This window comes from Rattus norvegicus, chromosome 11, assembly GCF_021556685.1.
Source record: "Rattus norvegicus strain SHRSP/BbbUtx chromosome 11, alternate assembly SHRSP_T2T, whole genome shotgun sequence".
Lineage (NCBI taxonomy): Eukaryota > Metazoa > Chordata > Mammalia > Rodentia > Muridae > Rattus > Rattus norvegicus.
Genome location: NC_141544.1, coordinates 95,772,653 through 95,787,246, shown reverse-complemented (window position 1 = coordinate 95,787,246; position 14,594 = coordinate 95,772,653). Strand labels below are relative to the sequence as shown.

The 14,594-nt window shown below is 43.2% G+C and overlaps 1 protein-coding gene across 18 annotated transcripts in view; it reads left to right on the top strand.

Moving 5' to 3' along the window:
• Hira (histone cell cycle regulator) overlaps positions 1-14,594 on the top strand; it is a 109,044-nt gene that overhangs the window by 11,939 nt on the left and 82,511 nt on the right. For 7 of the 18 annotated variants that reach the window (XR_015632841.1, XR_015632843.1, NM_001135760.1 and 4 more), the window contains 4 exons: positions 5,634-5,696; positions 7,278-7,388; positions 8,471-8,561; positions 10,146-10,240. Coding sequence is in view for 14 of the 18 variants with exons in the window: in NM_001135760.1 (NP_001129232.1) it covers positions 5,634-5,696; positions 7,278-7,388; positions 8,471-8,561; positions 10,146-10,240 (360 nt within the window). In the remaining 4 variants the exon portion in view is untranslated. Of the gene's footprint in view, positions 1-5,633; positions 5,697-6,723; positions 6,868-7,277; positions 7,598-8,470; positions 8,562-10,145; positions 10,241-14,594 lie in introns of those variants that run through there. The other 11 variants (XR_015632842.1, XR_015632844.1, XM_087576709.1 and 8 more) reach the window with 6 other exon arrangements.

Sequence of the window (14,594 nt, the reverse complement as noted above, 5' to 3'; positions counted from 1 at the left end):
ACATGCTAAAGTGCCCTCCACCTCCTGAGCTACATATGTGTTCAGTCAAATGACTGCGGGCCTGCTACCTGTCCCCCCCCCTCCCCCCCCAGAAATCTGGGATGAAAGGTGTGTGATCTCTACCAGGCTAGTCTGTAGGGTCTTGTGTAGACTGAAGAGCAAATTCTTGGAGAAGAAATGGCCCGTGATGGGTGTACAGGAGTGTTCTGGTTAAGGCTGACTTGAAGGAAAGATACTGCCCAACATTGCTAGCGTTCAGGGTTTATACGGATTTATCTTTTGTCTGTGTTTATACAAAGGCCTGAAGTTGGAGGCAGTTGGGAATTTATCATTATTTTGCTGTGCCGAAGGAAAAATTCTTTAGCCAGCCAGACTGGTAAAATCTTTTGCTTAGCTTCACTCATGAACCCTTTGTTAAGATCATTCTTGTTGACAAGGACTGTAGTGATGACTTTCCTGGGGCTGAGAGGCCTAGGTGATAGGGAGTTGGGAGCTGGCACTTCAGTGGTAGTGCTGTGTAGGTGCACCCCATACCTCATCTAAACCAGTGTACATCAAGTATCACTCAGGAAGAAAGAGTGGTGTCAGGCAACCCAGTCATCCCCTTCACTAAACTGTCCTGGCCTGAGAAATATTAAATTAAGTAGATGCATTGTAGAAGCACCGTGTTACAGTATCTTGATCTGTCCACAGGGAGCAGGTGTGTGTAAGTCAGGTAAGCTTGTCCTCATTACTTCTGCTGTGGAAAAAATTAAGCAATTAGTCAAGGCTGTGTAGCATATCAGAGGCAGGCCTGAAGAGTCAGTCCAAAAAGGGACAACATTAAAATCTAAACCTGTTACTAGTCTTTATTTTAACCTTCCTTTGGAGCCTTGAGATCCACCCTTTTTCCACGTAGCATTTGTTGAGCCAGAGGGTGAATGTGGCCATTGAAGTGTCCCTTTTGAATGAGGCCTGAGCTCCTGGATGGAGCATATCTGATCATGCTTACCTCATGAACTCTGGAGCAGTACTCACGCTGCTTCTTGATTCAGCGCTGTGTCTTCTGGCTCATTTTGCCCCTACCCATCTGGCTGCTTGCCCTCAGTGGTTGAGGCTTACTTAATTCAGTTACTTTAGAGGGAAGCTCAGGCTAGGTGAAGTTCTTTCTTTTTGAGCGGTGTAGCTGTATGTTGCTGTATCTTTTTACTTAGGTTTGTATGATTATCTCATTCTGGGAGCTCCCTATAGGTAGGGCTAGCTATCACACTATGTATATGTTTGTATCTGCACATTTGTAGATATTTATTACTGTAGATTGGGTGAGAAAGTTTCTAGGTGATGGATGCTTCAGATGTATGGTGTGAGGACATGAGCTGTGGCTGGTATCTGTTCTGGGGTAATAAGAAGGTTTGTGGTATGGCAAGCTTCATAAGAAGGCCAGTTTACAATATGACATTTCACAGACTTATAGAACAGAAAATTATTCTTCTCCGATGCCTACCGCAAGACATAGAGCTTTTAAAAAAAAAGTTAAACTGACAAATACCTATTTTAAGTTATCTGAAGCCAAAAGGTGGATAATTGTCACTTTTAGATATCCCTTATGTGATATAGTACCCTCTAGCTTTATTGATGTGGAACAGCCATTTTTACTCCTTGCTTATGATTCCACACTTGACAAGGCTCATCAGGCTGCTGTTACCTTGGATTTACCAAGTCTGCTGGGATAGCTTTAGAGCATGCAGCTAGAATATCATAGTCTCTGTGCTCACAGCCTTGATTCTCACTGTTGTGTGTCCTCTTTGTGCAGACAGCTGAGGCCTCTTCAAAGCATGATAGTTGAACTGGGAACCAGATTTCTCCAAACAGCGAAACTGAGATGCTTGACCTTTGTAAGGTTCAGCTTAGCACAGGAACTTGTTGGTTAAAGCAGGTAACAGGCCAGCTCCAAGTCAAGGCAAAGAAGGCCCATAGGAATGGTAGGCCTTAGGAGATGCATTTTGCATAGTCCAAAGGCCTGAAGTAATGTGTCCCATTATGTCATGAGGACACATTCTCTGGCCCACTCTCCTACCCTTCTTTGCTTCTTTCCTGTGCACAGCCATGGTGGATTATGTTGTGGATTAGCTAGGGACCATGGCACAGTATCAATTCAGGCTTGTGAGCTGGGTGTTGTGTGGTTCAGGACAACCTTTCCGTGTGCCTTTGTGTCTTCGTAGTGTAAAATGAGAATGTCAGAAGTATTTATCCCAGGAAATGATATAATTAGAAAATGCCTGGGCTGAGCTCCCCTTCAGAGTTTGCAGGGCAGATCAGATGTGCAAAAGCATGTTCTGCTACTGAGGCTTGGAGCTAGGTAGCGTTCATGAGGTGTGCCTAGCATGGCCCTGGCTCTTCACCCCCAGAAAGCCTTCCAGTAGAGGTGGCTGTTGCTCTCCTTACCATACGGGGAGGAGTCTTCTGTCTGGAACACCATAGGACGCACTGGTGCTGATTTTGCCACTGTTCCTTGGTATCTGGCAAGACTCACTGTCTTGACTTAGTGGTGACTGCCACAACCGCTGGAAACAATACCTGCATGACTTGAGGCTGGGCCCACAGCCCCAGATGTCCTTCCTGGTTTCTCAAACCTTTTTTTTTATGAGGACTATTCTTGGATTGGGTGGACAAGAAAGCTACTGTCTTGGAGTTCTTTCTCTCCTTTACTTTAGCCTTTGGGTAAGTGTGATGCCAAAAGAGGGCAAGGGCATGCCAGTGTGGTCCTGAGTGGAAGCAGCGACAAATAGGTACCAGGCGAAACCTTCTGCTCATCTTCACTGAGCTTTGAGGATGTACCCTCCTTTATGCACTATGTAATTTCTGGATCTTTTTCTTTTTAACCTTTCTTTAACATGTGTGTGTGTGTTTGTTTGTATGCATGCTCTCCTGTGCCACGGTGTATCTGTGGGGGTCAGAGGACAACTTGTATGTGTGCTCTCCTGCGCCACGGTGTATCTGTGGGGGTCAGAGGACAACTTGTATGCATGCTCTCCTGTGCCACAGTGTATCTGTGGGGGTCAGAGACAGCTTGTAGGAGTTGGGTCTTCTACCATGTGAGTTCTAGAGGTTGAGTTTAGATTGTCAGGCTTGGTGTAAAACACTCTGCCAGTTCATGGGTTCTTTTCTTTTCTTTTCTTTCTTTTTTTTGTTTTTTCGGAGCTGGGGACCGAACCCAGGGCCTTGTGCTTGCCAGGCAAGCGCTCTACCACTGAGCTAAATCCCCAACCCCATGGGTTCTCTTCTTGATGACTAAGACAAAACTAATTAAGATCTGCTGTGTTTGGAATCTAGGGGAAGATGGACTTGCAGTTCCATCTCTCAGTGTACCTACTACGAGGTCTGTTCCTTCAGAGCTATCTAGGATGTGAGCTATGTTGGGAGTTATCTCTGGAAGCCCAGGAATAAAAGGATAAGCTATGTTGGAGAAAAATGAGTACTGAGTCTGCTATGTGTTCAATGTCCAAGATGTGTACAACACACACACACACACACACACACACACACACACGCACTCGCACACACACGCGCACACACACGCGCACACGCACGCGCACACACACACACACGCACACACACACACACGCACACACACGCACACACACACGCTCCAGAGAAGAACCAAGCAGTTGCTTGTCTAGACTTGACCAGTTTCTGTAGAGTTGGCTCCTATCAGCCTGCAGATCACTGAAGGGACTTGGGGACTAGGCAGAGGCTGCCAGTATGATGACAGGGTCTAAATTGTAAGTTTTGTTAATTTAGAATACAGGAGACCATAGAACATGTGGTGTGATTGCCAAACTTTCCAAAGGTTTCTGTTTGTATTTGGCACACCTGTTCCATAGTGGTCTTGCACAGCTGTTTCTCCCACTACTACCAGTGACCAGGAAGAATGAGAAGATATTTCCCTGTTATGTTGATTTGATCACACAGATAAGACTCTGGAAGATGTCCAAGGCGCATCACCAAGGACCCATATTGGTTCCTGCCTTCGGGTACCTGCATTGGATTTTCCACACTGGCATGTTATCCCCTGCAGGGTTCACAGCTCTCCCTCATGTAGTCACCAGGGGCTCCTACCTTGTCACTTGTGAAACTCCAGAGCTGATGACTTTTGTCCCTTGTCCACAGCAGTAGTTGCTGATGCTCAGTTGACTGCCGTTCTTCTAACCTGTCACTTACATGCCACTTACATGCCACTTACATGTCACTTACATGCTGATGATATAGTCTGAACTCAGTAGTACTAATATGACACCTGCAGCTTTTGTCCCTTTGGCTCTGGAAACAGACCAGGGAGTTGGACAGATACCCACTAGGCACAAGGCCCTTAGATTACCCTCCTCAGACTATGTGGTTTTGGTTTTATTGTTGGTCAGCCCTGTATGCCAATTGCCTCAGCTAGGCCTGGGTGCAAAGGGACTCTTTGTTGTTTCTAAGAACCTGCTTTAACCGTTTACACTTAGGAACTGATTGTCTAATTTAATAGAGTATACACATTAACAGAGGTCAAAACGGGATGCTGAAAGGGTAGCCTTTCTATACAACTCCAGGGGAGATGTGAACCAAAGTGAGGATATCATTAAAGTCCAATTTGGTGAGCCATTGCTTGCCTGGTTTTTTTTTTTTTTTTTTGGATTACTTTCAGGAGTACGGGTGAGGGGTTACATACAGGAGTATGGATGACTCAAAGACAGCTGCATCTCCAAAAGCCCACCCTGGCCTGGGTGACAGCTACTGAAAGCTGGGACCTGGAGTGTGCCACACAGCCTGCAGACTGCTCGATAGACTGGAGAGATCTCTTCTAGCATGCTCAGTTGGTCCAAGCCTTTTTTAGGCAATTCAGCTGGTCTGAAAGCCTCTCAGTAGGCTTTACTGTTTAGCCACTCTTGGGGAGGAAGGGAGCTAGTGTGTCCTATGGCTAGGGTTAGGGTCAGTTTCAGGAATTTCCTGAGGTTTTTGTTGTTTACTTTCTAGTTTTAAGGAATTTCCCTGAGTATGGAATGTTTCACCTCCCTTTGGAACATTCCCAGTGTTCCAAGCTTCCCTCCAAGATTGAGTGCTTTATCATCATGTGTGTAGTATGGATTTTCAGGACCACTTTCAGGAACCAAAATCTTAACAAGAGAAGGGAGGACCTTCAGCTGCAATGAGTCATTAGACCTGCTTATGACAGCCAGCCAGTCAGAAAGGATGGAGAATGTCCTCCTTTCCAAGCTGTCAACCAAGTCGACTCACAGGATTGGGAGATGTCATCAGGCATAGATGTGAGTCCTTTCACAGGAGCTTGTGACTTGAGCTTTTACTGCAGACAGTTTATGGCCTTTATATATTCAGGTCCCCAGGAAATACCCAGAAGTGTTCTCAGTGGTGACTGCTTAGTCTCTGTTGGGTTTTCAGCTATTTGCTGTTGCTTGGAGAGTCTAGCAGGTTTGACTAACTAAAGCTGTTAGAGCTCCCCATTCTTACTCTCAGCTCATTTTATCTACAGCCTGATGTTTTGTCCTAGGTGTAAATTTAGAGATATTATTTGAGTAATCAATATTTTAAAAATGAAAATTTATTGTTTTCTAGTGAATAAAAGCCAAGCTAGATGTGTTTGTCTTTGTTTCCAGGGAAGCCGATTTTTTCAGTTGATATTCACCCTGATGGGACCAAGTTTGCAACTGGAGGACAAGGTATGTTGTCGAGTGAACATCACTTTCCTGTTGCTGTACTCTGCTTCTCCTGGATCCATGGTTAGCTATAGCGAGACAACTTGTCGCTTTGTAATATGACTGTGACTCAGTTTAAAGTGCACAGTTTGAACAGGTTAAATCACAAACTTTTTTTTTAAAGCTGGATTTTGGATACAGGAAGATATAAATTCTAGGCAGCCTGGACTGCAAAGTAAAGTCCTACTTGAAGATGAACGTTTTTAGGGGTCCGTAGGATGATCTTATAAATATTGTGAAGCTGGCTTATCATTCTCATTAAATCTTTTTATTAAGGTAAAGCTAGAACGAAATTGCATCCTTACATCTCTATTACTAGATATAAGTGGGCAGGATCCCCCCTCCCCTCACAAAGTCCAGTTACAGAGAGAAAAGGATTTTGTCAGTATTTTTACTTGAACGGATGGCTAGACTGCAGTTCCTCTGGAGAAAGGAATTTGACTATGTTAGTGAGAAAATAAGAATGTCCAGAACATTTGAAAATAGTATCCATGGTATTATCAGCACGCTTCACTCGGCATCCTCTGTGGTACTGAGATAACATATCTCTGTTTGGAAAGACAACACACACTTTTTTTAAACGTTAGGAAACCAAGCTTTTATTTATAGCGGTAAGAAGTAGCATTTGCTCAAGACCCCCTCCCCCACCTTCCAGGTGCTATGGGTGGGCTCACAGTAGGCAACCTGCGCAGAGGCAGGCTCAAGGCAGTTGTGGTTGAAAAAGCTTTTTCCTCTGCTCTAAGAGGGTTAATTAGGAAATATTTTTACACATTGGCCGAAGAAGAGTTTAAAGCATTTTGTCATTACTTTGGAACATCCATTTCAGACGTACATTATTTTTTTTTTTTCATGACTTGTGTTAATTATAGCGATGGAAAGCAAGCAAGCAAACAAAAATAATTAGTAAAATGTGTAGATAGACTTTTCAGTACAGCTGGCATCAACTTATGACCCTCCTAAATTCCCTCTTTTGATTGATCTCCATCTATAGGTGACTGCAAAGGGCAGATAAGAAGGTAATGAGCCCTTTTTCCTGTGTTCAGGGCACATTTCAAATTTGGGTCTCAAAGCGTCCAGTCAGTTCTGGAAACAGCCACCGGATCCAGGCAGCACCTTGAAGGGGAGGGAAACCCTGGTAGGGACTGCACTTTTCTCCTTTTCCTCAGTGCACATGCAGACCTGAAGGGGCCTGACAGTGACTTTCCTTCCTCTTTGTTTTGTAGATGAGGAGTCTGTGTGTTCTGGATAGGAATGAGGACCTCAGAGGCCAGACAGAGGCTCTGTCTCTTCCTAATTTGTAGTTCAGTCAGTGTTCTTTTTATAAAGACAGGCTGGCCTCAACTACTATTAAATTCACTCTCTTTTGGGTCCCTGTTATTTTTTCCCTCATCTTTGTGTCATTTACATTAATAATTCAAGATAAGTCTGCTTAGATCTAGTCAAGTATGATTTATAGAAACTAAATGAGCATTTTCCATAGTTATTGTTATCAATATCAAGTTTCCACTTCTTGCATATTGAGCTTTTCTTGCTCCTTCATTTCAGGGCAGGATTCTGGGAAGGTTGTGATCTGGAATATGTCTCCAGTCCTCCAGGAGGATGACGAGAAGGATGAAAATATTCCCAAGATGCTTTGCCAGATGGACAATCACTTAGGTATTACAGAGTGGCCCTTTGCAGGCTTTGCGTGTTGGCAGAGTGCCCAAGGTTAGCACATGTGTTTGTAATTAGAAAGATAAGGCCCCGTGCGGCGTTAACTCCCCTCGGCCTGCTGTCTGAAGGCACAGATGTTGGCTGCACACCTGGGTGAGTTATTCGGCAGAAGACTCGGCCCGCCCACAGAACCATCTTTGGAGAGTCTGCAGGTACCTCTGGTGATTTCCTGCTCATGAGTCGTTACTGCCTGATTCCATGGGGCTTTGGGACCAGTGACCTGGACACAGTAGGGTTCTGGGGAAGGGTACACAACAGACAGCTCCCCAGGTGTCTCAGATCGGTGCTGTGTCAGTCAGAGTCTCTGCCAGGACCCTGTAGAATGTGGAACGGTTTCATGTTTTCCTTCCCTGTTGTGTGTGATGCCTTAGTGACCATTGGCAGTGACTCCTGTTTGGTACTAGTTTCTTCCTCTGCTTCGTGTGCATCCACTTCAGCGCTGTTAGGCTCTGTCATATTTCGTACCTCCCAAGATTGAGCTCCTGGAGCCGTAACCTAGAAGCAGCCTGGGGGTTTCTGCTGGACTAAGCTGAACTACACCCAGAATCTGTCAGTCTCCTACTGATGAGTTTGGGAAGTCTAAATTTAAAAGGGATGGCTCTGGGTAATCGAGGTTATTCAGAGCTATGTGTTCAACCCAGCAACTTCTTGGAAAGTTCTGGAAAAGACATCTTGGCTTTCCTACTATATGTTTCATTTTGAGAATGATCCCTATTGAAATTCATCTCATCAATAGATAACCTTTTGAAAATAATGAAGTTTATCACTGTTGATAGGAATAAGCTTCCTGTTGTGTCATTCAGCACAATTCTCAGATTATGCATATTTCCCCTTAGACTGTTCTGTTCATTCATTATAGCACAAGATTAGTGTTTCACTGAATTGTTTCTCTGGAACTCTTATGCAGTAAATAAATGCTTTAAGTAGATTAGGTAGTTATAAACCTTACCTCTCGCCAGATTCTGCATAGTGCAAATGGGCATGCCTATTGGATTTTCATCACCTTATTTTTTTTTTCTTCCCAGCATGTGTGAACTGTGTGCGGTGGTCAAACAGTGGGATGTATTTAGCTTCTGGGGGAGATGACAAACTGATTATGGTGTGGAAGCGGGCTACGTAAGCATCATTTTCCTTTTTCACATTTAATTTTTAGAAGCTTCTTTGCTGGTCTTTATCAAAGTCACCTTTCCTACCCTGGCATAGAAGTCCTAACTTCATAAGTAGCAAGACGTTGCCATAGGTCAGAAGTGGATGTAGCCTGACAAGTGACTCGGAGACTTCTGTTCTGCCTGCTGACCAGGTCAGCCACCCTCTTGTAGGAACACAGGACTTAGCTGAGAAGGAAGGTTTAATCCTTAAAGCCACTGACATTGTGTCTTCCTTTGTTATTCAAATAAAATTTCTCATGGAACCCTCACGTACCAAATGACTAAGATCTGAATCAGGGCTAGGAATCCAGAGCCCACCTTCCTTGCCTCATTTTGTGGCAGCCTTGTCTTGCAGTAAACTAAGGATCATCTGTGGAAATTTTTTCTTTACCCTTGAGTATAATGGGTTCTGATACTGTGTCCCACAATTAGCTTTCCATGTGACACTCTGGGCCACACTGTGTCCCAGACCTGGCATCATTGTTCAGCCAGAGCAACTATAGCCATAGCTTTGAGAGCTGACTCATGCTGTCTTCTGTGCCCACTCGGCTGCCTCAGGAGCTCTCTGGGTGAGTGTATAGCTTTACAAGAGCAAAGGGTGTTTGCAGAGGCTCTGGGCATGGAACCCTCTTCCATGTAACTCCACCTGGAAAGAGTCAGTACCTGTGACTCTTGTATTTTTCTAACTTACTTTTTAAAGCAGGAGTATTCATTATAAAGGGACTTAAAATATTATTATTATTATTATTATTATTATTATTATTATTTTTGAGTCAGGCATAGTGGTTCCTATATGTGGTGGACCCAGCTACTCAGGAAGGACTGGCTTGAACCCAGGAGTTTGAGATAATTCTGGGTATTCTGGGTAGTATAGTGAGTGAGACCTTACTTTCAAATAAAAATGCAGTTGATATTCTTTTTTTTTTTTTTTTTTTTTAAATTAAAAAAGACAGGGGTCTCATGTAGCCTAGACCCTTGGATGACCTTGAACTTCTGATCCTGCTGTCTCTACCTCCTGAATGCCAAGATTACCAGTGTGCATCACACGCCCCGGTGCTTATATTTACTTACTTACTTATTTGTGATGTCCTACTCTAAATAACCAATACGAGTAATATGTTTAGTATGCAATTTAGAAATGCAAAAATAGCTCATAGTTCTACAACCTACAGAAAGCCATGGTTAAGCTTTTGGTTTTTCGTGATGTGGTATTTCTTTGCTCTATTCCATGTGTAGAGTGTCTGTGCTACATGTAGTTTTTAAGTCATGTAAATGGTATCACATCATAGATGGTGTCCTGTGGTCTGCTTCTTTCACTTTGTCTTGAAAATTTTCCTGTTGAAAATCTGCAGTGGATAAGTATTATTTCACGCGTGTATGGATTGATCATAAGTCACACTTCTGCCACATCTTTAGTTTAACAACCTGGTGCTTTTAGCTGCTATCTGGTTTTGCTTTTTCTGTTTGCTATGATAAACTGTGCTACAGGGAGCATCTCTGAACAGTATCTAGAACACTCCATGAGTGCACATCTCATGCCTCTTTCACACAGGTACATTGGGCCCAGCACTGTGTTTGGCTCCAGTGGTAAGCTTGCCAATGTGGAGCAATGGCGGTGTGTCTCCATCCTCCGGAGTCACTCAGGCGGTAAGTGGGCCACTTTTTTGGGTGAGTAGATCCCCTTTGATCGCCTTAGATAATCATTAGCACCTCTGTGTACCTTTGCTACAGTTTGGTCTGTATCTGGGGTAGTATATATATACACATATCATACGTAAATTAATTTTTTTGTGAGTGTGAACATGTACACCCCATGAACATGTAGAGGTGAGAGGACACTTGCCTGAGTCAGTTCCCTTGCTCTACCATGTGGTTTCTGAGGATCAAAGTTAGGTTGTCAGGTTTTTACCTACTGATCTATCTCACTGGTCCTATTGGAAACTTTTTTAACCTGACCTTGGCTATGTTTATAAAGTGGTTCAAATAGGCTTAGTTTGGAAAGGGTCACATTACAGATTTAAGCTGAAGAGGAAGATGACTGGTCTATATAAGCCCGTGTGCTTTAGGTATCAAGTACCATGATCCACATGTATACAATTCAGACTTTGGAGAAGGCTGTGGTGCAGCAGGGAAGAAACTCCTTACAAAAACAAAGCAAAACAAGAACAACAGGAACTGTTTAGGATTGAGCCTGGGACTCTAGGAGAAAACAAGGTCACAGGGATAGGCTACAGTTCACTCGTAGTGTATGCTCAGTAGATTCCTTTAACTTCAAGTGAATAAACTACTTTCTTAACAGTATTTTGGAGATCGTATTGTTGTGTGCGTGACTGTTGTTTGGTTTATGTCTGTATACTACATGTGTGGTGCCCGTGGAGGCAGAAGAGGGGACTGGTGATTGGACGATGTCTGAGGTCATTGTTAGCCACAGTATAGGTGCTGGAAATTGACAGAATTCTTTGGAATTGCAGCCAGTGTTCTTACTGCTGACCCATCTCTCCAGCCTACCTCGACCCCTCCTAAAAGATGCTTCATTATAAACTGTGTGTTCAGGCCAGGCCGCTGGTGCGTCCTTCTATCCTAGCACTCAGGAAGTAGAAACAGGCAGATCTCTCTGAGTTCAAGGCCAGCTTGGTTCACGGAATGAATTCCAGGCTAACCAAGGCTAAACACTGAGACCCTGTCCCCTCAAACCAAACAAAAACGAACAAACAATACCTAATCAACCAATCAAATAAACCAAACAACAACAACAACAACAACAACAAAAACCCAAAATAAAATAAAATAAAATAACGTGCTCCTGTGGGTACATGTATGTGAGTGCAGATGCCCTTGGAAGTGTCAGAAGAGGGCATCTGATCCTCTGTATTTGTGGGTTGCCAGTGTGATGCTGGGAACTGAGTTTGGGTCCTGTGTAAGAGTTGTGTGGATTTGCTCCTAACTCTTGAGGCATCTCATCAGCCTCCAGAAGGAGAAATGACTCTTTTTGTTTTGTTTTCTTTTGAGACAGGGCTTCCCTATGTAGCCTGGTTGTCTTGGAATTTACTATGTAGTCTGAGGTTGGTCTCAGACTCAGAGCTCTATTGGCCTCTGCTTCCTGTGTTCTGCAATTAAAGATGTATATCACCATGCAGGCTAAATTCATCTCTTAAGAACCAGAGGTAGGGGCTGGGGAGATGGCTCAGCGGTTAAAAGCACCCGACTGCTCTTCCAGAGGTCATGAGTTCAATTCCCAGCAACCACATGGTGGCTCACAACCATCTGTAAAGAGATCCGATGCCCTCTTCTGCTGTATCTGAAGACAGCTACAGTGTACTTATATATAATAAATGAATAAATCTTAAAAAATAAAAAAAAAGAACCAGAGGTAGAAGGTTAGTGAAAAGCTCACTGAGAAAGCTAAAGCAGGGACCTTGTGTTGTTGCTTGATAACAAGAAGCTTGTCCACTTTGCCCTTTCCACTTTCATAGCAACTTACAGGGCATCTAGTTCGGCCTCACTGGAGCCCGACACAAGTTTAAGGTTAGGCAGGGGCAGGGTTCAAGTGAGGACCCTTAGCTGTGGGACCCTTAGCTGTGGGACCCTTAGCCTGGGACCCTTAGCCTGGGACCCTTGCCTGAGACTTGGGCTGAGCTATAATGTGAGAGTCTCTCCCGTGCCACCCCCCCCCCCCCCCCCCCCCCCGGGAGTCCCTTAGCAGGTAAGCTGGTTGGCAGACTTTAGGTGGCAGACTTCATACTTCTGTTCACTGGCTCTGGTAGCGGGTCTGTGTAGACCTGTTCATGAAGGAGTGTTAGTGAGAAGCAGATAGATGACCAAGAAGCTGTTGGGTCTTTGAAAAGAAAAGGTGAAAAAAATATATCTGACAGATTTAACTAGATGTGAAAAGAAAAAAAAGAGACAGAATTAGAAGTGATGATCTAGAAAAATATTTAAGCATTAAGCTAAAAACAAAAACAAAAGCAAGAAACAAACTCCAAGTTCTTAATTAATGCTAAAGGGAAATGTTTGAATTTTTGAGTGAGAAAGTTGGAAACCAGGGAGCTCTAAAACGGGTCCTGGTTCTGATCCCCTGCAATAGGTTCTGATGTACGGCTGCAGACAGACTCCCTCATGTTGTCCCTAGCCTTTTTACTTTTGATTTTGGGACAGGGTCTCACAGTGGTTCCCATGCTGAACATGAGTACATTAAATTCAGACCGGCCTTGAACATACTGTCTTCTTGCCTCAGTCTCCCAAGTATCTGGCATTATTAGACCACTCAGTTGTCTCAGCTCTAAATTATTTATTGTTATATTTCAAGTTTTGAGAAACATTCTACAAAACATAGAAATATTTATTCTTCAAAGCAAGATAGAACACTTAGTTTCAAAATCCCAATCGAGGGGCTGGGGATTTAGCTCAGTGGTAGAGCGCTTACCTAGGAAGCGCAAGGCCCTGGGTTCGGTCCCCAGCTCAAAAAAAAAAAAAAAAAAAAAAAAAAAAAAAAAATCCCAATCGAAAATAACAGGGAAACATAACCGGAATAAAAATAGAAACATTAGTAGCAATACTAGAGAATAAAATATTCAAAAAGTTAGCTCATCATAATTAAATTTGATCCATGCAGAAGAATTTGAATAGATGGAAGTCTATTATCTACCTAGCAGTAGATTTAAATGACTTATGCTATGTAGTCATCATTGGTATTCTAACAAGAGTGCTAGCTAATTAGTCATTACTCTCTAATGATTATGCCTTTAAAAAGATGCTCACATAGAGCTTTTTTCTTTAACATGGCAGAACCCTATGTCTTTAAGGCTAATGACAAACTGAGTTTGGTGACACATCTCTATTCCCAGCATTCAGGAAGTTGCAGCCAGGAGGATTGTGAGTTTGAGATCAGTTGGGAGTGCATAGCCAGGTAGTGGGTAAAGGAGTACACCTTTAACCCAGCACTGTAGAGTCAGGCAGATATGAATATCTCTGGGAGTTCGAGGCCAGCACAGTGAGTTTCAGAACAGCCAAAACTATAAAGACAGACAACAATGAAACGAAACCCAAAAGGCAGTGAGTATGCAGATAGTACAGTTCACAGTCAAGTCTAATTCCCTCTTTCACTGAGAAAGGACGGATTGAGTTCAGCTGTGTATTTGGTTGCTCCGATGGTTTAGTAGCACAGTTACATAGAATACAGAAGAGGGTAGACATACTGGAAAGACAGGGTGACACATTCTGTCATATTCAGCAAAAGCAAAGCAATAACGAAGCCCTGAAGAAAACACTTAGAACTATTAAAGTAAGCCATTCATTTAGCCTCATGAAAGCATGTATCTTTTATTTGTAATAGCCAAACAGACTATCTAATGATTATAAAAGAAACCTCATGCCCAATAACATAAAAAATTGTGAATACCTAGGAGAAATAGTGCCAAGAACTACATGACATTTGCCTTAACTACAGACTTATTTATACATGTTTGCAATGCTGGCTTTGACTCAGGGTCTGCGCATTAGACAAGCACCTCGCTCTTGAACTACAACTCCAGCTGTCCTTTTTTGTCTCCTCTTTTTAGAAGAAATTGAGTCTTTCCCCGATTGCCTAGGCCCAGTAGGACTCAACAGTATGTACCATCACTGCTCATGGTGATCTTGTATTCCCAAGGCTGGGCTCAAGTTCATGATCCTCCTGCCATAACTTCCTGAATATTGGCATTATAGGCACAAACCATTATGCTTGACTTCACATTTCTTGTTGATATATATATATATATATCAACATCATAAACTAAGATTTACTGTTTATTCTCAACCTAATTACTCATCCATGTAGCAGTTACATAATCACATGTTTTCTCCTGATGTGTCCCTCAGTAAATGCTTGTAAAAAGGACAGATCTAGCTAGACCTAGCAACTTAGAACTGTAATTGGCTTCTTAGGAGGCTGAGGCAGGAAGGTCAAAATTCAAGTCTAGCTTAGATAGTTTAGTGAGACCCTATCTCAAAAAGAGGGCTAGGG